The following is a 23,333-nucleotide window of genomic DNA, read 5'->3' as shown; positions in this document are numbered from 1 at the left end:
AGCAATTTGAAAAGGGAGGTTTCACTCTGAAAATGTATCAAATGTTTTCCGAACACACTACGCGGAAGGAATTTAATAACGCAACAATCACCGGTCATTTTGAATTTGTGTTTGAGGAAAACTCGGTCAGAGAAATCACATGATCACCGTGACGCCATCGGTTTCGAAAAGCTCCATTTTCAAAATTTTTCCGTCTACACGAAAACGATAAGCTGGTGTTTACAAATTTCTCCGGTTTGAAGAGCGTTTTCGAAAAGCTCCGTTAGTGTGGACGGTAGGCCTAACCGTATAGAAATAAAGCTGCGTTTTCAAATTTCTCCGGCGAAGTGTTGGCGCTGCCTTAGCTTTAAGGAGAAAAATTCGTCTATGACGCACCTTTCGCTCAGATATTGAATATTTTTTGTAGCTTTGTGAAAAGATTTATATCTTCATACTGTCTAATACTCAGTTTCAAAATAAATTGCCATTGTCAAGCGAGGCGATAACCGAGATCAATTCCGTATTGTAATCCATTTAAAAATCTGTTTCTTTTCACCATATTCATGCGAGAACACACGATATAAATGAACCGCGGAAATCATATCTAACTCTGTTGAGAACATTTTAAATTTTGTTTTTAGTTCTTTGGTGCTAAAATGGATCCAATTAACAAAACTGATTTCTATCGGTGCTATGTCTTTTCTTTAAAAACAAGCAAAATAAACAAAACAGTTAATTACTGTGAATTTCGATTGTTCTATTTGGCAATCAATGTTTCAGTCGAATTTCATTAAGCCACGCCAGTAGATGTTTTATCTTTCGACGCCCCTGCAAGCTTTAGCACCCCTTTTATTCATCATCTATGCGAGACAAAAGGGTGTAATTTTTGTATTTGCGGTTGTCAATGTCTTTAGAGTAATTGGATAGAAATATTAAATTAAACGTAATTTACAAATGGAGATTTAAGACGTTGATGCAGCTGGTGTTCTGTGGTTTTTGTTTTCACAAAGCTTGAGCGACGTTGATGTCACTTCGTTTAAGGCCAGGATATCACACCAACAGTCTCAGTTTTATAATTTTCAAGGTACGTATTACTAGATAAGATTTAATACTGTGGACAGAATCGACATTTTAAGCATAATTTTATGATCGTTTTAAACAGAATAGTAGTTTTAAAAAGTGTATTATTACAAGCGAATAATTAAAGCTACTTTATATTTGGTTTTATTTTTATTCATGAAGTAACCTGGCGTAAATCGTATGGATTCACTTTATTTTGCTCTTCACAAAAATAAGTTATTTCATCTCAAGCGCGTTAGTGTTCTATGCCAGAGGTAAACGACTAAAATTTCAACGTTTTTGGAAACGAATTTTGATTTTAAAAAATCTCGTATACATAAAATTGTATTAAGCGATAACAACGGATTTGTCGCATTGGCAACAAGATCTGTGTATTCAGGTTACTCAATGAAATGAAGAAAGCAACATTGTATTATCGAGGCTATCATCTTGGTTTTATTGAACATTTCTCGTGTATTCAAACAATTTGCTTCCCTTGCATATTGCCCTACTAGCTTAACTGTAGCAATATCTAGAATTATTAATAATATACCATAAACCCCGTTATCTTAAATCTGAACATTAGCAATTTTCCACTAGTGCAATCAGTTCAGTCACACTACTGAGTTTTTTTTTTCGATTCCCCCAGTATGTTCAGGAAATCTGCTGTCATAGAAACCGTTGTATTTTTACCTACAAATTTCGATTCAGAAGCATTGTTGTTAAAATGTGGATTTTCAGTGTTAATTTTTCAATCTTCTATAATTTATATTGCCGGATGTTCTTTAACGAAACTTGAATTTTGCTTTTCCAAACGATAGAATCAATTTAAGTAATTATATTTGTTTCTGGACTATTAACAACTACCAATTTTACCATTTTTGTTTTATGTAAGCCAGGTATTTCTAACTTGATAAATTCTTACACTAAAGGAGATGACTTAGACAATGTAAAGCTATAAATTACTGTTGAATATCCACTTTCCATCGCTGTTCAATAATAATAATAATGATAATAATAATAATAGAGTGGTTTTCAATTGAGTGTCGAAAGTAATTAGACAATTACTTTGGTTTTGGTTTTACCACGGTTGAGATTGGCTGAGTAGTCTAATTGGTAAGTAATTGGTTTGGTTTTGGTTTTTTCGAACTGTAGTAAAACCAAAACCAAAACCAAAGTAATTGTCTAATTACTTTCAACACTCAGCTGAAAACCACTCTATCAAAAAACCTCGAATAGAGTTACTCCTTATGTTTCTAATTACTCTATGTCATAATTGAATTGACATGACACATAGCATGACAGCAAGACATGGTTTTGGTTTTGGTTTTACCACGGTTTGAGATTGGCTGAATAGTCTAATTGGTAAGTAATTGGTTTGGTTTTGGTTTTACGACACTCAATTGAAAACTGCTCTAATAATAATAACAGTAACAGTAACAGTAACAGTAACAGTAACAGTAACAGTAACAGTAACAGTAACAGTAACAGTAACAGTAACAGTAACAGTAACAGTAACAGTAACAGTAACAGTAACAGTAACAGTAACAGTAACAGTAACAGTAACAGTAACAGTATCAGTAACAGTAACAGTAACAGTAACAGTAACAGTAACAGTAACAGTCACAGTGTCAGTAACAGTAACAGTAACAGTGTCAGTAACAGTAACAGTATCAGTAACAGTAACAGTAACAGTAACAGTAACAGTATCAGTAACAGTAACAGTAACAGTAACAGTACCAGTATCAGTAACAGTATCAGTATCAGTAACAGTAACAGTAACAGTAACAGTGTCAGTAACAGTAACAGTATCAGAAACAGTAACAGTAACAGTAACAGTGTCAGTAACAGTAACAGTAACAGTGACAGTGACAGTGACAGTAACAGTAACAGTGTCAGTAACAGTAACAGTATCAGTAACAGTAACAGTAACAGTAAAAGTAACAGTAACAGTAACAGTAACAGTAACAGTATCAGTATCAGTAACAGTATCAGTAACAGTAACAGTAACAGTAACAGTGTCAGTAAGTAACAGTATCAGTAACAGTAACAGTAACAGTATCAGTAACAGTAACAGTAACAGTAACAGTAAAAGTAAAAGTAAAAGTAACAGTAACAGTAACAGTATCAGTATCAGTAACAGTAACAGTAACAGTGTCAGTAACAGTAACAGTATCAGTAACAGTAACAGTAACAGTAACAGTATCAGTAACAGTAACAGTAACAGTATCAGTAACAGTATCAGTATCAGTAACAGTAACAGTAACAGTATCAGTAACAGTATCAGTATCAGAAACAGTAACAGTAACAGTGTCAGTAACAGTAACAGTATCAGTAACAGTAACAGTAACAGTAACAGTAACAGTATCAGTGACAGTAACAGTAACAGTATCAGTAACAGTGTCAGTAACAGTAACAGTATCAGTAACAGTAACAGTATCAGTAACAGTAACAGTAACAGTATCAGTAACAGTAACAGTAACAGTGTCAGTAACAGTAACAGTATCAGTAACAGTAACAGTAACAGTAACAGTGTCAGTAACAGTAACAGTATCAGTAACAGTAACAGTAACAGTAACAATAACAGTATCAGTAACAGTAACAGTAACAGTATCAGTAACAGTATCAGTAACAGTAACAGTAACAGTAACAGTGTCAGTAACAGTAACAGTATCAGAAACAGTAACAGTAACAGTAACAGTGTCAGTAACAGTAACAGTATCAGTAACAGTAACAGTAACAGTAACAGTGTCAGTAACAGTAACAGTATCAGTAACAGTAACAGTAACAGTAACAGTAAAAGTAACAGTAACAGTAACAGTAACAGTAACAGTATCAGTATCAGTAACAGTAACAGTAACAGTGTCAGTAACAGTAACAGTATCAGTAACAGTAACAGTAACAGTAACAGTATCAGTAGCAGTAACAGTAAAAGTAACAGTAACAGTAACAGTATCAGTAACAGTATCAGTATCAGTAACAGTAACAGTAACAGTGTCAGTAACAGTAACAGTATCAGTAACAGTATCAGTAACAGTAACAGTAACAGTAACAGTATAAGTAACAGTATCAGTATCAGTATCAGTAACAGTAACAGTAACAGTAACAGTGACAGTATCAGTAACAGCATCAGTATCAGTAACAGTAACAGTAACAGTATCAGTAACAGTGTCAATAACAGTAACAGTTTCAGTATCAGTATCAGTAACAGTAACAGTAACAGTGTCAGTAGCAGTAACAGTATCAGTATCAGTAACAGTAACAGTATCAGTAACAGTGTCAATAACAGTAACAGTATCAGTATCAGTAACAGTAACAGTAACAGTGTCAGTAGCAGTAACAGTATCAGTATCAGTATCAGTAACAGTAACAGTAACAGTAACAGTAACAGTGTCAGTAGCAGTAACAGTATCAGTATCAGTAACAGTAACAGTAACAGTATCAGTAACAGTGTCAATAACAGTAACAGTATCAGTAACAGTAACGGTAACAGTAACAGTAACAGTAACAGTAACAGTATCAGTGACAGTAACAGTAACAGTAACGGTAACAGTACCAGTATCAGTAACAGTATCAGTATCAGTAACAGTAACAGTAACAGTAACAGTAACAGTAACAGTAACAGTAACAGTAACAGTAACAGTGTCAGTAACAGTAACAGTATCAGAAACAGTAACAGTAACAGTAACAGTAACAGTGTCAGTAACAGTAACAGTAACAGTGACAGTAACAGTAACAGTAACAGTAACAGTGTCAGTAACAGTATCAGTAACAGTAAAAGTAAAAGTAACAGTAACAGTAACAGTGTCAGTAACAGTATCAGAAACAGTAACAGTAACAGTAACAGTGTCAGTAACAGTAACAGTATCAGTAACAGTAACAGTAACAGTATCAGTAACAGTAACAGTAACAGTAAAAGTAACAGTAACAGTAACAGTATCAGTATCAGTAACAGTAACAGTAACAGTAACAGTGTCAGTAACAGTAACAGTATCAGTAACAGTAACAGTAACAGTAAAAGTAACAGTAACAGTAACAGTAACAGTAACAGTATCAGTATCAGTATCAGTAACAGTAACAGTAACAGTAACAGTAACAGTAACAGTAACAGTAACAGTAACAGTGTCAGTAACAGTAACAGTATCAGTAACAGTAACAGTAACAGTATCAGTAACAGTAACAGTAACAGTAATTGTAATGGTAATAGTTACAGTAATAGTAAGTAATAGTAATAGTAACAGAAATAGTAGTAGTAATGGTAATAGTGATAGTGATAGTGATAGTGATAGTGATAGTAACAGTAATAGTAGTTGTAAAAGTAATAGTAATAGTAATAGTAATAGTAATAGTAATAGTAATAGTAATAGTAATAGTAATAGTAATAGTAATAGTAATAGTAATAGTAATAGTAATAGTAATAGTAATAGTAATAGTAATAGTAATAGTAATAGTAATAGTAATAGTAATAGTAATAGTAATAGTAATAGTAATAGTAATAGTAATAGTAATAGTAATAGTAATAGTAATAGTAATAGTAATAGTAATAGTAATAGTAATAGTAATAGTAATAGAGCGGTTTTCAATTGAGTGTCGTAAAGCCAAAACCAAAACAATTACTTACCAATTAGACTTCTCAGCTAATCTCGAACTGTAGTAAAACCAAAACCAAAACCAAAACCAAAGTAATTGTCTAATTACTTTCGACACTCAGCTGAAAACCGCTCTATCAAAAAACCTCGAATAGCGTTACTCCTTATGATTCTAATTACTCTATGCCATAATTGAAATGACATGACAGATTGCATGACAGCAAGACATAGTGTTACATGGTATGAGATGACATGACAGGACATGGCATGACGTGACATGATATGACATAACATGACATAGTATGAGGTGACATACAGTGACGTGACTTGACGTAACGTGACGTGAGGTGACATGTCACGTTAGTCTAGACAAATTATGTTATTTCAAATCCCAACTGAGCCACAAGACACAACATCTCAAATTCTCGCCAAACATGGAAATTTACTTCTTAAACTTGTAAAAAGATGCTGCAAAGACTACTAGGTAATGTTGTCATTTTAATATTCTCAATTTTCATTTTAAAAAACGCAGTTTAATTTACAGAAGATAACAACAGTACGCAGTTTAGATAAAATATCAAGTCGTGATTGCCTATTCGTTAAAAAAGACAAAAATAGTCGGATCATTTTGTAAACGTGCACAGTTTCACAGCGACAAGTAAACTACACCAATGAAATACGTTTATCAAAGTAGTTTCCTTCCGTTTAGTATTATTCTCATTTCAATGTATTAAATTCCACTCGATAAAAGATACCACAATAATTAGAAAATACTAACGGATTTTTTTGCCTTTTTCTAACTCTTTAATCTGTTTAATGTGACAAGAATGCCTTACAATGCGCCCGAATTCGTTCGTGATGTTCTATTTCCTAAGCATATTCGAAATTATATTGAAGAAAATTAGCATATGTTTCAAACAATTACAGCAACAATTTAATCAAGAAGCTTGCATTATCTCGATCGTGTCTGAAATTTCATCAATTGTAAAACCAATGCTTCTTTTGAGTGACATTTTATTGCAAAATACAAAGAGATTCAAACGTTTTAATTCAAACAAGAAATTCTTCATGCTCTCAGACCCATTTTATCGGATCATACAAACGTTTTACGGTCGCAGCCAAATATTGGACACGAGTTTGTTGTATGCGTAGTTAGAATGAAAACCCCCCGCATTTGAAAGTCAGTGACAAACACAACATTAAGTATATGGTTAACAATTAGCCGCTCAACATTGTCACCTTCAGTCTTCGCGATTTCCGACGCCGGAGAAAATATAAAGGGAGAACGACGGTAAATACTTAACGTTTAAGTCGGTAAACTTCGAAATCCTTGACATTTTGCGTGTTGCTATGTTTCAAAAAGTGGCATCCACTTAAATTCAATGCGGCTGATAACAAAGTATTTACTTACATAAATAAGCAACCTTGTTTAGTTTTGAAATGAGCGCTGGGATTTAGGGTCGTATAAATGTCCGCCGAATTATTTGGAAGGTTTTAAAGTTCGTACAGGTATGAAGATATGAATTTTGTCAAAGTCTGAAATGCTGATAACACAAGCTATTCATACGCTGTAGGTCTGAAAGCGGCAAAAAATGAGTGAAGTCGAAGAAGACGAGGGAGTTCGCTTACAAGTGGCAGAAGAAGCTGTGCGTATCGTGAGGCGATTTAACGTGGCAAAGGACAAAGACGAACGTCAGAAAAAGATTATTGAGTTATGTACTGACATTGCTGGAATACTTGATGCAAAACGACGGTGAGTTTGTCATTTTCTTCGAAGTACAGATGGCATGAAAAACAACTGAAACGTTGTTATACAATCGCTTTTTAGCTGTTTGTCACTTAAACGAACGGAATAGTTTTGTTTCATAAATTAAAACAGTCATATTTTATTTCTGACGCTGTAGATTTGGGGAATAAGAACAAAACTGTAAATTGTTCATTTTATTTTTGACACGTTTACATATTTCTGTCCTCCTGACGTTCGATAACTAACGCAACTCCTCAAATACGAGAAAGATATATTTTCAAGGATGTTTGTTCTGGAACGGGTAGCCACTTAACAGGGCGGGATGGGTTTACGAGCCCAAACGAATTCAAAGTTTTTATTTTGATGTTGAAAAAATACACATCTCTTTCTGGTTTATAAAAAAAATGGTTATGAAATAGATGGATGGATGTAATGGCTGTGAAAAAGCCAAAATGAAAACGCGCGTGCGAAGCGGAAGGGCGGGAAAGATGAGGCGAGAGATCGATTCTGATTGGTTTAGAAACACACGTGCTTCCTAATTCTTCCGTTTTATTGGCTAATCTCTTTTATCCGTGTGATGTTTGTTAATTGAACACTTTGAGCACAAAAATGGTTTTCCGAAGAGTAAATATTGAAGATAGCGCTCATTTAAATGCAAATTTCAGAGATCATCTTTTTAATTTGCACGTCAAAACGAACTGTCGTAATTTTGTTAGCACTTGAATGGCAATATGTCATTACTGGTACATGCTCGTTTGACAGGATAATGCGAATATTTGGCTTTTATTTTTTTTTCAAATTGTAGCAGCTGTCCTTTTTCCTCATTATTCATGTTTCAAGCGAAGATTCAGTTTCTTTTTTAATGTTTTTTTTTTTTTCTTAAAAATGGTTAGAATTTCCCCATATTTTTATGTTATCTTCGTCTACACTAACAATCCCAGAACCTAGTATCATAAAATACTGGTTTATGTAGGTCCATACTTTGTTTCGACGAGTCACGTCCTTAAAAGTTTTCGTTAGTCTCTACCCAAGTTCTGAGAGTTTGGTGGTAGATCAAAACGACATCCCTTTTGTTGATTCTCTCAATTCTTATTACATGTTTTCGCGAGAATTTGTAAGTAAATTCGTTAGAAATCATATTTTTGATCAACGATATAAAAACTCCACCGATTTTATTCGACTTGTTGAACTAACATAACGATTATACGAAAAATGAGAGAAGCCCGGACAGGGGACTTTTTGCATAACTTAGGAAGATTCGTAATTCAAAACGGTCGCTTGAAGAACTGTCTTGCACGCCAACAGGTGCTGCTGAAATGCGCATGCCTGAGCAGAGCTGTCGTCTAAGTGGTCAAGGAACCCATGAAAATGTCAATAAAAACCACTCTGAATTCAAAAGGACTGTGGTTGGAAGAAATTAACCTGTATAACACAGCTGAGCCGCTCCGAGTGTTGCCATAGAGAGCGCAGGCTTTATTTACAAAGTTTTGAAAAACTGTTTTACGGCGAGAAATTTTCGTTCAGTCTTTAGCGAAAAGCGGCCTATAATTACTGCGGAATTCAAAACAGAACTTTCAGTCGCTTTGGTGCACAGAACAAGAAAGTATCAGCGATTGGTAAGTAAAACCGAACGAGAATTATTTGTTTTGGAGTAATATAATTTTGAGTATGAATTCATGTAATTTTTAATATTTGGGTGATCTTTCGCTATGATTTCGTGAGCGCAACGGGGTAGAAAACTGGACATAATTTAACGCAATTTATGTTTCATGTCCTTCTAAATGATAGTTTTGTTGCTACATTTTATTTTTCGTGAGATCGCTTGACACCAAATTGAGAACTGATAAAATGTTCTCTTGCTTGAAATATTCCACGAGTAAAGTTTCAAATATAACATTTATCTCCAAGACAACATATACCGTTCTGTTCATAAAATTCCCTGTTCTAAACCCAATTTTTTTATCAAAGCTAAGGAATTAGACCAAAATAATTTCCAGCTCATGAAACCAAGTTGTTTCCAATATTGCTAATGTTTCATAATCGCACAAAATATAACAAGATAATGGTCAAATCTGCCTGTTGTAAATTTTCGAATTTATTTATCCTGTTTATTTTCTCGCTTTTCGATTACCTTAGCAGAAATTCGCTGACATTTTTTGATTGGAGAAATTGTTAATTTCCTAGAGTCGTTCTCAAAAATTTTTAATGGTTTCTGCGATTATCTGCGTCGACAACTCTTCAGTGCAAAAGACGCTTCCAGGTTGTAATCAGGAATTCATTGTTTATGTCTGTTGTGATATTGAACCTGCCGAGGAAGTTGTAATCATTACAAAATATGGAAAACACTGGTGTACGTGTTCCCGTAAAAAGATTGAGATTATATAATTCGGTTTTTAAAAATGAGATAAATAATAAGCGATAGTTGGCGCATTTGGGGTTAAATTATTTATCTGGCATTTTCAGCGGTGTTTTCCTGTAAAGTGTTGAGAGATAAATGATTCATTTTAAAAGCAAGGACATTAGCACCTTCTGTTTTGCAAATTGAAGTGTATGTGAAGTTTAATAGCCTAAGGGCTCTATAATGGGGGCACCCGTGAAAACAATGGAGCCGGTCAATTTAGTGTCGCACTCTTAGCCCATTTTGTCATTACAGGTAGATAGATAGTCGCCTTTACAGAACATGTGTATAGACCAGTTTATTGCTTGACTACTTCACAAGGTATCATGAGTAGATGGCAAGCTAAGATGGACGGAAACTTGTCCCCTTAAGTGGACACCTCAGTTTAGTTATGTATTGGATAATATTCATTTTAATAAAGAGGATTAGTAGAATATTCTCAAAGTGTTTGGCTTCTGTGAACAAAACCTTATTATTATTGTTATTTATTTCCGTAATTTTTTTTATAGATTGGAAGATTTGGTTGAAAAGCAAAGAGCCGAACTCAAAGAACTTCGTCAGCAAACCGGCTCAGCCAATACCACCTCGACATCAGGACGAGGCTCATTAACCCCCGAAAACGCTCACGATTCGTCATCCACGCCGCAATTTTCTTACACTCCCTCGTCAGGACGAGGCACTGCACTGTGTCACAGGGGCACAGATCCATTGTATGAATGGCCAGAAAGGGCTGGTACATCTACTTGCACGCGCTCCACTAGCCCTCTGTCGTTCCCAGACCTCTTGGACATGACGTCACCTGTAGAAACTCGCGAAAATTTGACCAGTCAAGAACTAGGAGAAAAGACGGTTGATGTGGTACATATTGAGCATTTTTGAGAAACTTTGACTTAAGGTGGCTCAAAACAGCTTCCAGCACTTAGATTTTGATGGGTCGTTATAACCACTCTTAATCACTTGATGCTACAATCAAGGTGTCAAAAAAACTGCCCAATCATTGGTGGACACGTTCGTGACTCAATAGGTTACCATAGCAACAGTATGACCTGCTAAAAACACCCTTAATTACAGCTTTAGGGACTTATAATCCAAAAACGGCAGGGTGAATTTTTTTATACCATTAGATTTTAATTATCATAATAAGACGCAACTTTTAGCAAAGTTTAAAAAAAAATTCTGTACATAAGGTTCAGAGCCACCTTAAATTTTCAAAACTTTAACTAGTTCATTCTACCTCTGATAACTGTGTCAACGTATACATTTTTAGATATTTTATAGTAGTTATGTAGTCTTAGTTAGTTTAGTTTAATATTTAGTTCCAAATGTACATCTTTAATTTGTTGTTTTGTTTTCTTGGCGCACGTGTAAACTAGTAGGTGCTTCCTGTAGATTCTGCTTATCAACTCTACCGTTACCATATCTAAGTGTGCGACCAAGTAAAATAAACAATGTCTTTGTCTGTCTGTGTCCGTGTCCGTGTCCGTGTCTTTGTCTGAGTCCCTGTCCGTGTCTGCGTCTTTGTCTGTGTCTGTCTGTGCCCGTGTTCGTGTCTGTGTCTGTGTCCATGTCTCACAAGATGGAAAGAACTTTCTTAACCAACGATCAAGCGTCCTTTTTCTTCTGGCGAACGGGGGAAGAAGAAAAAAAAGAATGCTTGATTAATGTTAATGTTATAGAGATTAATGCTAGGAGAGACTCGACTGATTAGGCTACGGATTTGAGCATTGATATAACAGTTTTTCTTCTTAATTAACTTAAAGGACAAACCCACCCGTGAAAAACGGGAAGAGTATTCTTCCGACGAAGACAACACTGATGGAGATGAACGCCAACAACAGACAAGCAAAAAGAGTGACGAGGGATCAGATGAGGCTGATCAAAAACAACTTGCAGCAAAGGACAATGACGCGAAAAACGAACGGTAAATGAAACTAAAAATTTTGGGGTTTCATAAAGTTGGCGTGCGTTGATGACTTCGCTATGTTTAGTTTTGCAAAGCTTGATAGGGAATTATGACGTCATTGCGTGGCTGGACGTTTTATAAATACAGCATTGCGTGAATCTAGAGATATAAAATCACCTCTAATCGTTTATAATTCATATTCCAGATGAATACAGTTCCATTGAACGAGAAATCTCCTGTAAACTCTGTGGAGGCGGTGTGGCCGATTGGAGCGCTGGATTTGAAATCCGGAGGTCCCTGGTTCAAATTCTCCTCTCTCCCTCCAGCTGGATTTGTTCTCGGTAGTCCCGAGTTCAACTCCTTGACCCCTGACCAACTGGTCAGCCTCCCACCAGTTGGGATTCTTAACAGTTTATGTTCTATTTGCAATATTTGTTTATTAATTTACAGTGTCCCCAATTAGCGCTAAATACATTTGGCACTTAAATAATAACGTAAACGTGGTGACACCCAAACAATTAGAATTTGAAGCACTGAAAGAGATATCAACTTAAAACCCAAGGATCAGTTACTGTAGAGAACCATTCGGTATACTCCCTTCGGTAAGACTGCCGGTAATGATCAACATTTGTATAGTTCTGGCATGCATAGCCGACTTTGTGTTGAAGGTTTGAAAAGAATTCAGGCATCTATCACGGTTATGTTTTTCCTTTGTTGCTTTTAGAGCTTCACAACAGAAAAGTGTAGCCGCAAAGACCACTCCCCAGGCCTCCGCACGGTCTGGCAAGGCGGACGTAGCCAGTGCTAAAAGACAAGACCGGAAGAAAATCCCCGCCGCACGTGATCAGTCGCCCACAAAGAATGGAGGACAATACAACAAACCGACAAAGGAAAAAACGTACAAGACACTGTGGAAAACAAACCAGATGAATTTGTTTGACGACAATCGGAGGTGAAGCAGTTTTAAAGTGTCCTACGAATGTCGAGCTTTAGGTCCCAATCACACCAATGCGTTTTTGAAAGTCTCCGTTTTCTTCTCAACCAAAACGAAGCAAAAGATTTTCGCCCACACTAGCGTTTTGTTTTCACCTGTCCACACTGATGGGAGCGACAGTATATGACTCATTTTTCGGCACCGCTTTCGAAAGCTTCCGTTTTCATAATCGTTTTCAGTCGTTTTAGAGTGGACAATAGGCGAAAATGCATCAAAAGCATGCTTTTTCAAACGAAAATGCATTGATGTGGTCGGGGCCTTAGAATCTTCATTTGTATCTTGAATGGTTTTAAATCTTGATAATAGAAATTTTGAACTTTCTTGTACAAATTATTAAATAGTCTATTCATAGTTTTGTAAGTTTATTTTTTTCCAATATATATCTTTATACATCAATTTTCACATCTTTTCTAGTTTTTAAAGACTTGTATCTCTATTTTCACTAGTGCAAGGGAACGCGAGAACAACGCAAAAAATCGAGCGAAAGACAAAACATCCGCTGGGTGAGTTTGAAATGTCATTTTCCTCTTTCATCAAGAAATAACCAATTCTTAATCATCAAGAAATAACCATTAACCTTTCTTCATCAAGAAATAACCAATTCTACATGAGAGCGATTCCCGATAAAACGAGCTCGTATTATCTCCACAAATGTTTTTTTTGGGGGGGGGGGTAGGGGTGGGGGTATTTTACACTATTAGCGTATGACTGTTTTTATACAAACCTGCTTCAGGAGCAAATCAAAAGAAGCCCAGCTTAGAGCCTCAAACAAGAATGCCGCTGACAAGCATCAAAGTGAATCGTCGTCAAGCAGCTGTGACAGTGAAGACGACGAGGATTTGACGAGGAAGGTACATAAGTTTACTTTCAAAATCCTCAGGGTTAAGCTCTAAATAATTCTCCTAAGTGATTATCACACATTTCTTCTGCTGTAAATTGAGAGAGTTTGGTGGCAGATCAACAAAATGTCTTCTTGACACTAGTAGAGAACTTAGGCAATGGCGACCGCGACCTCGTGGACAACGTCTAGTAGAAATCAATTTATATTTTACCTTCGAACTTGAATTTCGCAATACTCTACATCTGTTCAGAGCGTCTATTGGTCTCAGAACTTGCTCAAGCTAAATATGTGATGCTAGCGTCAAATTCCAAATAAATAAGCGAAAAATTAGCCGCCGTCGTTAGCGTTCTTCAAAATACGCAGAACTTAGTCTTTTCACGTTGTTGTTTTGCAGAGGACGGCATAGCCATTGTTCTCCTCATTAAACCTTTTGTTTGGTGGCGTTCTCGTTGCCGTTGTACTCGTGGTTTGCTTAAGTTCTCTACTGTTTTGATTTCAGGGCAAACAGTTTCAGACCCAACGAATATTCAGTTGTTACTATTTGACTTGTTTGAAAGGGTTAGAAAATGTGTTTTACCAGGAGCCCATCAACATGGGCTACTGGTTTTACTGGCCATATGTGAGTCAGCTGCAAATGTAGTATTGTTAATTGTAATTTCATTAAAACTTTTCGCCATCTTGGTTTTGATTTTGAAGGTTAAACCTGAGCTGACATCTGAGTATTGGGACATTCACAAACTGATCAAATTTCTAAAGGTGAGAGTACTACAAGATAAACGCTCACGAGAGGAAAACTTTGCATTTTGAACATTTTCTATATTATAATCTATTTCAATCCTCGTCATCGTTATTCATCCTCTCTTCCTAATGTGTTCTTGCCATTTGTCCAGTGCTGTTTTACAAAATCAAGTCATTATTGTTGGGTTTTCTGTTATCTAGCTATGATTTCTGCCTCCGTTTTCAGGTTTGTTCAAATTGCAATCCATTTCCATCCTAGCCATCTTTATTCATCTTTACTTCCCAGTGGATTCCTGCCATTTGTTTAGTACTCTTCTACAATTGTTGACTTTTCTGTCATCTAGCAATGATTTCTGCCTCTGTTGTTTGGTTTCTTGTAATGTCATGAGTGTGTTAAGCTTTACAAATCATGCTGACCTGATGTGTGTTTTTTTCCAGGTGGGGAACCCTACTGCTACAGTTATAGCGCTGTGTGCTCTCCGTGACGTCAGCATAGAGCAAGAGTCGAGTCAGCTGGCGATTCTGGAGCTGGGTGGAATTGGCATTCTCCTTAACATCCTCAAAACAGATAACTGGCCTTGTGTGGTAAGATTTTTTTATTTAAATTTTCCTTAATTTTAAAAAAAACCCTGTGGGCCAGTTATCGAGAGTTTTTCGTTACCTGTTATTGTATATTTTAACGTTACGTTTTGAATGGTTTTGAATTTTAGGTTGGTTCCCTTAAAATTCTGAGGGTAATAACGAACACAAAAAGGATAAATACGGAGATTTATCGTCTGGGAGGTAAGCGAGCACGTCTGTCAAAAACGTTGTATTTATCATTTGCTTTTTTCAGAGACTGGAGGCTAAATGATTCATAAATCCGTGAGCAAAGTACAAGAAATGCATGTGTTTATGCATTGACATTCTACTGTTACAGGTATTCAGCAACTTATCGAGTGCCTTCAACACAAAATGAAGGAGGTTCAGTCCCTCGCGGCGGAGACTCTCAGTCACCTGGTGACATTCCGCCTGGCTTACAGTTCTTTCAGACGAGGTGGAGGGATCAAACATTTGGTGAGAAACTTTGTTGAAGAATAACGGTTTAGCTTTCTTTTTTAGGTCGAAATGCTGAGAGGTAGCTTCTCGTTCTCCACGAATCTCACTATTAAAACACGTAACAGCTCGTAACGGACGGAACGTTCAAAAACGTCTTTTTTTTTCAGTAGTCCAGTTTCGTGTTCTCGGTCGGTTGGACTGAAACTAGCTCGCTACTGGGGCTTATGCAGGGCGTCTTTTCAAAGGCAAATGACAGTAATCTCTTTTTAATGATATCCCCTCCCACGAGCCTCAATTTCAAGCTAGTTCCTGTCTAATATCGAGAATGATGTCCTGTTCATACTTCCGGTATTTCTCAACAACTTTGGTAGTAATGTCGTCGGTCATGTTTGTCTCACGAATACAACTTGCTATTAATCAGTTTTCGATCGAGTTCTGATGTTTTTCTGCGCTTTATGGAGACAGCTGGCAGAGCTCATTATTAACGGAACTAAACTGTAGCTTATACTTCTTTCAGGTAAACATTATTCAACCCGAGAACAAAAGACGCGGCAGACCTCCACCCAAAGATGAAGAAGACTTCCAGCTTACTTGCAATGCTTGCAAGGCATTATGGAGTTGCAGTAAGAACCAAAAGAACATCCAGACCATACGCGCGGCTGGTGCTGTGCCAATACTCGCTTCCTTATTGGTCAGGGGAAGGGATGACGTCATATTACCCGCCATGGGAATTATTCAGGAATGCGCGAGCGAGGTATGAAGACTCAGATGGTAGCAGTACACTCGTTGACTATTGTATCAGGGAAAATATAAACTTTTTTAAATTGAAAACATGGTCAATAATAGAAAGATCGCAGGACTTGAAGTACAAAGTTTCTCTACAGTGCTTTTCACGATACTGACCCTTTAGCAGTAATCTTCACGATAGAGCATTTAAGCATTAGCTCCTATGTTATATTTCACAGCCCGCGTTTCGTGAGGATATCCGAAGGGAGGGGATGGTGGAGGGAATTGTCAAGCACCTGAAGAGAGGAGATGTGGCCCTCAAGACACAGTGTGCGAATGCTCTGTTCAAGGTTTGTCCTACGATTATGATTCTCTTAATAAATCTTAATCTTATAACCATCGACTGAAAGGTAGTTGAAACTCAGCCACCCTTTCTCAATATGAACGAAATTACGACTTAGAGAAGGGATTGAGAAACTTACGTAACCTAAATTTTTGACTTCAACTCGATATGCTATGGAAAGACAACGGCTGGGAAAAACTGAAGAGATCATCAACTATTTCAGTCGTCACTATGACTATAGTTTAACTTGTTGCCTTGCGTTGTTTCAGTTATTCTGTTCTCGTCTCCTTACTACTCCCATCATAAATCTGACAAACTAGTTAGTAACTTGATTTTCTTGTTATTTTCCCGCCATACAGTGTGCTGAGGATGACTCTACACGTGAATTGATTTTCCGCTTCGGTGGCCTGGAACTACTTGTTCAAATGCTGACGTCCAGGTCCTCAGAGGACAACCAACTCCTAGCGGCCACAGTTGGTGCTTTATGGAAATGCGCCTTAAACAAAAACAACGTAAGAAGGTAGGTAAAGTCTACATCAGGCCAAGGCCCACACTGCCGGAGATTGTAGTGGTGTCTGTAGCATGAAGCGACTAGGAGCATTTCTACTCCCCCTGGATAGGATGCTAGTCCATTGCAGGGCTACCCCCAGCATTAAATTCGCCGGTACCAATTTATACACATGGGTGGAGAGAGGCAGTGTGAGAGTTAGTGTCCTGCCCAAGAATACAACGCAATGATCCCGGCTAGGGCTCGAAACCGGTCTAGCACCCTAACCATGAGTTCCCCGCGCCTCCATATTCCAAGGTTAGAATGTAGAGAAAACAGTTTTACGTTTCACAGGGCATCTGAACTTATAAAATTAAACTAAAATTGTTTACTCGACAGCAGCAAGACCCAGTATCAAGCGTCTCTGATACCCTAATGTATATGTTATATCTTAGTAAGCTTATCTTCGTGTTCGATCCGTTGCCGATATAGATAACTCCTTTTTAAAGATGGATTTATTTTTTTTGCGTCTCAGGCTTGAGCAGTTTGGTGCAGTTAAAGCTTTGATCTTACTATTGAAGAACCCAGAACAGTCAAACGAGGTATATATCACACATTATGTTCACTAACATTTATTACTTGGCAAATACACAAACCTTAGCCATTGTGACGTAAAAAAGGACGGTAATTTGAGAAAAGGAGAATGCTTTAAAAAGGACCAGTGCAGGCTAGTGTCTTCCACATTTCTCAAATGTTTTCAAATTTCCAAAGTGTGTTTTTTTTGTGACATTATAACATTTGAGAGCAGAGTCACTGAAAGACTACTTTGAGCTGCTTGATCAAGCGAGGCTGATCTTATTGTTTCTTTCCAGGTTCTAGCCAATACTCTTGGTGCTATTCACGAGTTTGCCTACAGTAAAAGAACCCTTTTGACTCTTAAGGATGACAGAGTGATTCCTGTTGTAGTGCGCGCGCTGAGCATCACGGAAAGTGCTGTGCTTGTCAACGCCACTAGGCTCCTCGCGGTCTGTGCTAAGGAGGGGTCGTGCAGGAGGTTGGTACCAATATTTTCTTGGAATAGATTATAAGCAATCTTGCCAACGGTGCTACGTCACGGCACGGCATTTTGAAAAATTCAATTTTTCTTCTTCTTCTTGACCAGTATTTCTAGATTTCCTTCGAAATGTGATTTTGCACTTCAAAAAACTATTGTGACAAAAATGTGCTGTTTTTTCCTTGATCCTTTTTCTAAAATCGCTTTTCAATTGTTCGATTTAAATAACATTAGTTCAGCTCTGCGCTTTTTAAAATACCATGTACGATATCAGAGTTGAAACTGTTTATTGGGTACATGACCAAACTGAGGTGATTTTTACCTTCCTCGGATTTATCACACATGTCAATCTCTCCTTGTAGCACTATTCTTCATACAGACGGATTAAGGTTGCTCTGGTCTTTGTTGAAGTTTCCTGATCCAAAGGTCAGTGTTATTAGACTTATTATTATAATGGTTACTAGGTAACCAGTAATTTATCTACGAAATGAAAGAATGCATTTGTTTCAGCGGGTTATTAGGGTTAAATAACTCTTTTGAAATTAGGGGCTTTTTTCGCGTGACTGTGCCTCTTTAAGACAAATTCCATCAACGTTTACTAACATAGTGTGTACAGCGGAACCTCTCCACAACGGCCAACTTAGGAAAAGTTGCCGTTGTGGAGAGTTTAAAATAAGAGTGAATGTATGGACCGTCCGCCGGAACCAAAAAAAGTGGCCGTTTTTGAGAGTTTAAAATAAGAGTGAATGTATGAACCGTCCGCCGGGACCAAAAAAAGTGGCCGTTATAGAGAGTTTAAAATAAGAGTGAATGTATGCACCATCCGCCGGGAGCAAAAAAAGTGGCCGTTATAGAGAGTTTAAAATAAGAGTGAATGTATGGGCCTTCCACTGGGACCAAAAATAGTGGCCGTTATAGAGAGTTTAAAATAAGAGTGAATGTATGGACCGTCCGTCGGGGCCAAAAAAGTGGCCGCTGTAGAGAGGTGACAGTTAGTGGAGGTCGACTGTATTAAAACACAACATTGTTAATCTCCAGGTTGTAGCAGGCGCTGCCGATGCCATCAGTGCATGTGTGGTGGATGAAGAGGTAAGAGAAACTGAGTTGGTCGTTTTGTAATTCTTTTTCGCTAGCCTCTTTAGTGTGACAATCAAAGCGAGGAAAAGCATTACATACTGTAATTTACTGATAAAGGCTAAATTAACCTTTTTCATAAAGATTTCATGAAAACCCACCTTTGTTGTGGTGAGAAGTGTAGTCACATTCTAGCATTGCAAGTTATATTTAAACTATGATTTTAAACAAAGATTTTTATGCCCTAACCCCCGCCCCCCCCCACTCCACCCTACCCCTTCAATATAAGTTTATTTGTCCTTCAGGAGTCAGCTGACATGGTGCGCTCATTTGTCGGAGGTCTACAGCTCATTACCAATCTCCTACGGTCGGATGACAAGCAGGTGATCATTAGTTGCGTTAAACCAATTCACGATTAGTTTGTTTTTGTTTTTGTTTTTTTTTTTCTGCGAGTGATTGCTTGAAAACTAGATAGTACTGAGTGTAAAGGAATCAAAAGCCGTCTAAAGAAAAATTGAACTAGTACTTTTGCTCTCAGAGGAAAAACGTTGAGAAAAAAAACCAGTTCGTCTATCATCTATGGTCTTGCTTGTGTTAGAGATCGGATGGCCAGAACGACTGCAATGCGACGCTGTGTATTTAGATATAGTTTTTGTTCTCTGTGACACATGAAAAAGAAGCTTGTATTGTTGTAAACCAATTTTGTGTCTCTTCATCAGGTGCTGATGAGCGTAAACAGAGCAATAATCAATATTGGTAAAGACAGAGAAAATCTTTCCATTCTCACAGATTATGAAGTGGTTCCGCTTATTGTACAACTTGTGAACACAGTAAGTAAAAATATCAATCAATTTTTGTTGATCATTACAACTTCGACCACTGTCAACACCACAACATGAACTATTAAGAGTAAATTATGTAAGAATACAGTAGCTTCAAAGTAGTGAACACGACAAACTCAATATATTATGTTTTATAGCTGATTATTTTTATTGATTGGCTGTCCTATAAATTCAAAATTTTGTCACTGACTATTTTTTTTTCTTTAGGAAGATGAAGAGTTAAAGCGATGGGTGGCTGAAGCAATTGCAACGTAAGCAAAGAATTTTATTCCTATTTCAGTTAAAGTTAGGTTGAAGTTTAGTGGCAAAGAGCGATTTTCGCCGCCGTTGTTCGAATGAACGGACAGGTTTAAAACACGAAATGACGAAATGGCAGGATGGGTGAGAGTCACAATGCGATATACGGCTGTCTGTAAGGGTAACCCTTACAATTTCTGAGGGCTAACCACTGTCGAATAAGAGGACGAATCCAAGCTAGACGTTTTCTAGCACAAATGCTTGTGGGAAATCTTGAAACTTTTACTGGCCGATGAAGGCCCGGCAGTAATGAAGAGGTTAGAGAAAGATCAGACACGTGGACAATCGGTGAACAAGTAAGAGCTAGGAGATGAAAATGGCTGCGTCATGGGCTGAGAATGTCTTCAAACCAAAATCCCAAGGTAGCACTAACATGGGCACCCAAAGGAAAACGCCGGAGAGGACTGTCAAGAGAGACGTGGTGAAGAACGATCAGCAGAGAGAGGGAACATCTCAGATTTAAGACATGGAGGGAGGCAGAGGTGGCGGTAAAACACCGAGTTGCTTGGAGGAGACGGATTGATGGCCCCATCCTCCACAATGAGAGAAGGGAACGATGATGAACCACTGTCGAGCTAGTGATGTTTAGGCTAACTTGAGCGCTATTTAGGCTAACCGTAGTGCCATTTCGTCATTTTGTGTTTTAAACACGCCCCGTATGAAATGCAAACTTGGCGTCACGCACAATTTGAGTCCACACAGAGCACCACTTTTACAGAAAAAACTTGACATGCGCGCTAAATATTGTCAACGGTCTCATTTCGGAGACGATTTATCACATGACATATCAAGTACTAAAACTCGTTACCAGAACTTTTATCATTTCTTAAGCGGACCATAAGCCTCAGGTAGGCCCTTATATTATAACCACTTGAATCCTTAGGTGCAGCGGATTAGACAAGAACGTGAAGTCCTTCTCATCAGCGGTCGTTCCTCTGGCTGACAGCCTCAAACGCTCTTCTGACGTGGCAGTAAAACGAGCGATCGCATGCGCACTGGAAAGACTGTCACGTGACCCATACAACTGCTTTTTGATTCATCAACACGACGCGCTTAAGGTAAAACGATTTCTTGCGAAAGTTGACCTGCTACGCTTCTCACAAGGAGCCTGGATTCCTCCTTGTACGAAAAACCTCCTCGCTCTGAGCCGAAAACATTTATAATGATGACGTAATTTCGTATGGTGTCTGTGATTGGTTGGGTACTCGGTTATGAGTTGGCGATTTTCTCCATTACTATCACCTGTCTCCTTACCAGTGTATTGTTAAGTGAAATTAGAATTAACTTTTCTTTTATGGGTTATTTTTCCATTCTGTAAGGGTCTTATTTTGGTGCTGGAAGCGTGGTAGCCTTATGATTAGTGCGCTCGACTCCGGATCGAGCGGTCCTAGTTCGAGCCTTGGCCTAGGACTCTGACAGTGCCTCTCCCCACCCAGATGTATAAATGGGTACAGGCGCGATCCTAATGCTGGGAGTAACCCTGCTATGGACTGGCGTCCCATCCAGGGACGGGGAGAGGGGGGGGGGGGTGTAGAAATACTCCCTGTCGCTTCATGCTACAGAACTAAGCCCCGGCCTGATGGGCTACTTGGCTCGTATGCAGAGTTAACCTGTGTAAAGGTATATGCGTTCAAACTGTGACGTCGGCATCTCTTCTCTTTGTTTCCCACAGACCTTACTCACATTAACAGGCTCAGAAGATGAACGAGTACAAGAAGCAGCGGCAGGCTGTATAAAGAACATGCGCGTGAATACCATGAACATGCTTTCAAGATAATATTAATTAATTAATTGCCATGCTTTCTCCGGTAGGGTACTTTTATACTTCACTGTACAAACGCTAGCATAACCCACAATCGTCCACTTTGCACCGATGAAACCAATGTGCGCATTTAACAGGGCAATCTCTCAAGTAATTTCTCTAACTCTTACCTTTCCCCCCAACGAACTGGCGGGAAAAATACGAACTATTAAATAGTTTAGTCTTTTGTTAGCCGGGAATACAACGCGATCGTTAGATTGTGTATGACCCTGAAAATGCTGATACAAACAACCTAAGTTGAAGTGAGCATTATAGGTGAATTTTTATGAAACTGGATAAGAGTTGGAATTGTAATAAAATTCGGGAAAAGGAAGAAAAAACAGCTAGATAGCAGACATTTCTCCATGTCTGATAATATCAGATCCACAGGTGTTCCCACACAGTAGCAAAACCAAATTGGAAAGAACTGCCGTTATTATGTCCCGAGTGCTTAGCCCTCCCCACATACAATCAGTGGTACAGTGGTATTTTCCGAGAAGTGTTTATCAGTTCTGAAATGGCAAGAAATGCTTCTTAAAATGCCAGTTATGAGATTTACCAACTGATTCACACTACGAAGGTGAAAGTTGAAGCATCGGAATCCTGTAGCCTATGGACGTCCGGCAATCACTGGGGTCAATTTTGAGATACGCTTCTTTTCTGTGTTCTCCCCACCTGGGAAACTAAATAATCATTGTCTACTCTGGTATCCGATTCATAGCCTCGTCCCTCACTCTCCCCCCCTCCACTCCCCCCCTCCACTCCCCCCCAACCGCTTCATTTCCCCTTTCCTTGAGAGTCCAGCAACGAACATATATTAGGAAATGCTGCGAACAACACAGCGCATTCCTTTTTGAAATGTTTTGTGTAAACATATCATTTGATTTGCGCCTCTAATTCAGATAATCGCACAAGCTTCCTGTGTCGCTTTCGCATGGCAGAGTGCTCAGACTCCGTAAGCGCTGTCATTCTAAAGCGAGTAATGTTTCTGTAATCATGTTTACGCGAATCAAGTCCAATTGAAGCTTATTGACAAATCTAACCGCTCTTGAATGTGACCACAATTCAATTTTATCGATATCTTTTATTGAAAAAATATCTCTCGTGATATTGAATAACAAAAATCCATGCTGTGTAGTGTCTCATTTGTTCACCAAGAAAGATTAACTTAGAACTAAACGTAGACAAAATAAACTATCAAGACAGGTTGATATATTTGACACAATTATCATGCAGAAGTAGTCAGAAGGTTGTTGCGGAGGAAAGAAACTTGAACAAAAAACACCATCAAGACAGTTTGATAAATTTAACAAAATCATGCGTGTTAGTTAAAAGGTTGTTATGGAGGAAAGAAACTTAGATAAGACTAGACTTAAATAAGCTATCAAGGCAGTTTGGTAAATTGAACGAACAACCATGCAGA

General features: G+C 37.9%; 1 protein-coding gene across 5 annotated transcripts; it reads left to right on the top strand.

Annotated features, from left to right (window-relative positions):
• Positions 1-984: 984 nt before the first annotated feature.
• Positions 985-22,743, top strand: LOC145469499 (armadillo repeat-containing protein gudu-like). Of its 5 annotated transcripts, none has more exons than XM_081453243.1 (23): positions 985-1,063; positions 7,202-7,380; positions 10,282-10,630; positions 11,533-11,693; positions 12,400-12,627; positions 13,116-13,172; positions 13,403-13,520; positions 14,207-14,266; positions 14,687-14,833; positions 14,959-15,031; positions 15,168-15,304; positions 15,804-16,040; positions 16,252-16,362; positions 16,715-16,875; positions 17,378-17,444; positions 17,715-17,896; positions 18,259-18,322; positions 18,935-18,985; positions 19,276-19,353; positions 19,690-19,800; positions 20,020-20,063; positions 20,993-21,167; positions 21,782-22,743. In XM_081453243.1, the coding sequence occupies exons 2-23, from the start codon at positions 7,220-7,222 to the stop codon at positions 21,884-21,886; spliced, it is 2,877 nt and encodes a 958-aa protein (XP_081309369.1). In that variant the 5' UTR covers positions 985-1,063; positions 7,202-7,219; the 3' UTR covers positions 21,887-22,743. The 5 variants fall into 5 exon arrangements, with proteins under 5 accessions (XP_081309369.1, XP_081309368.1, XP_081309367.1 ...); XM_081453242.1 differs by lacking the exon at positions 985-1,063 and adding an exon at positions 5,824-6,111; XM_081453241.1 differs by lacking the exon at positions 985-1,063 and adding an exon at positions 6,565-6,918.
• The last annotated feature ends 590 nt before the right edge of the window (positions 22,744-23,333 follow it).

Source organism: Orbicella franksi, chromosome 15 (genome assembly GCF_964199315.1).
Source record: "Orbicella franksi chromosome 15, jaOrbFran1.1, whole genome shotgun sequence".
NCBI lineage: Eukaryota > Metazoa > Cnidaria > Anthozoa > Scleractinia > Merulinidae > Orbicella > Orbicella franksi.
The sequence above is the reverse complement of the archived record's forward strand: the minus strand, read 5'-3'. Positions and strand labels throughout refer to the sequence as shown.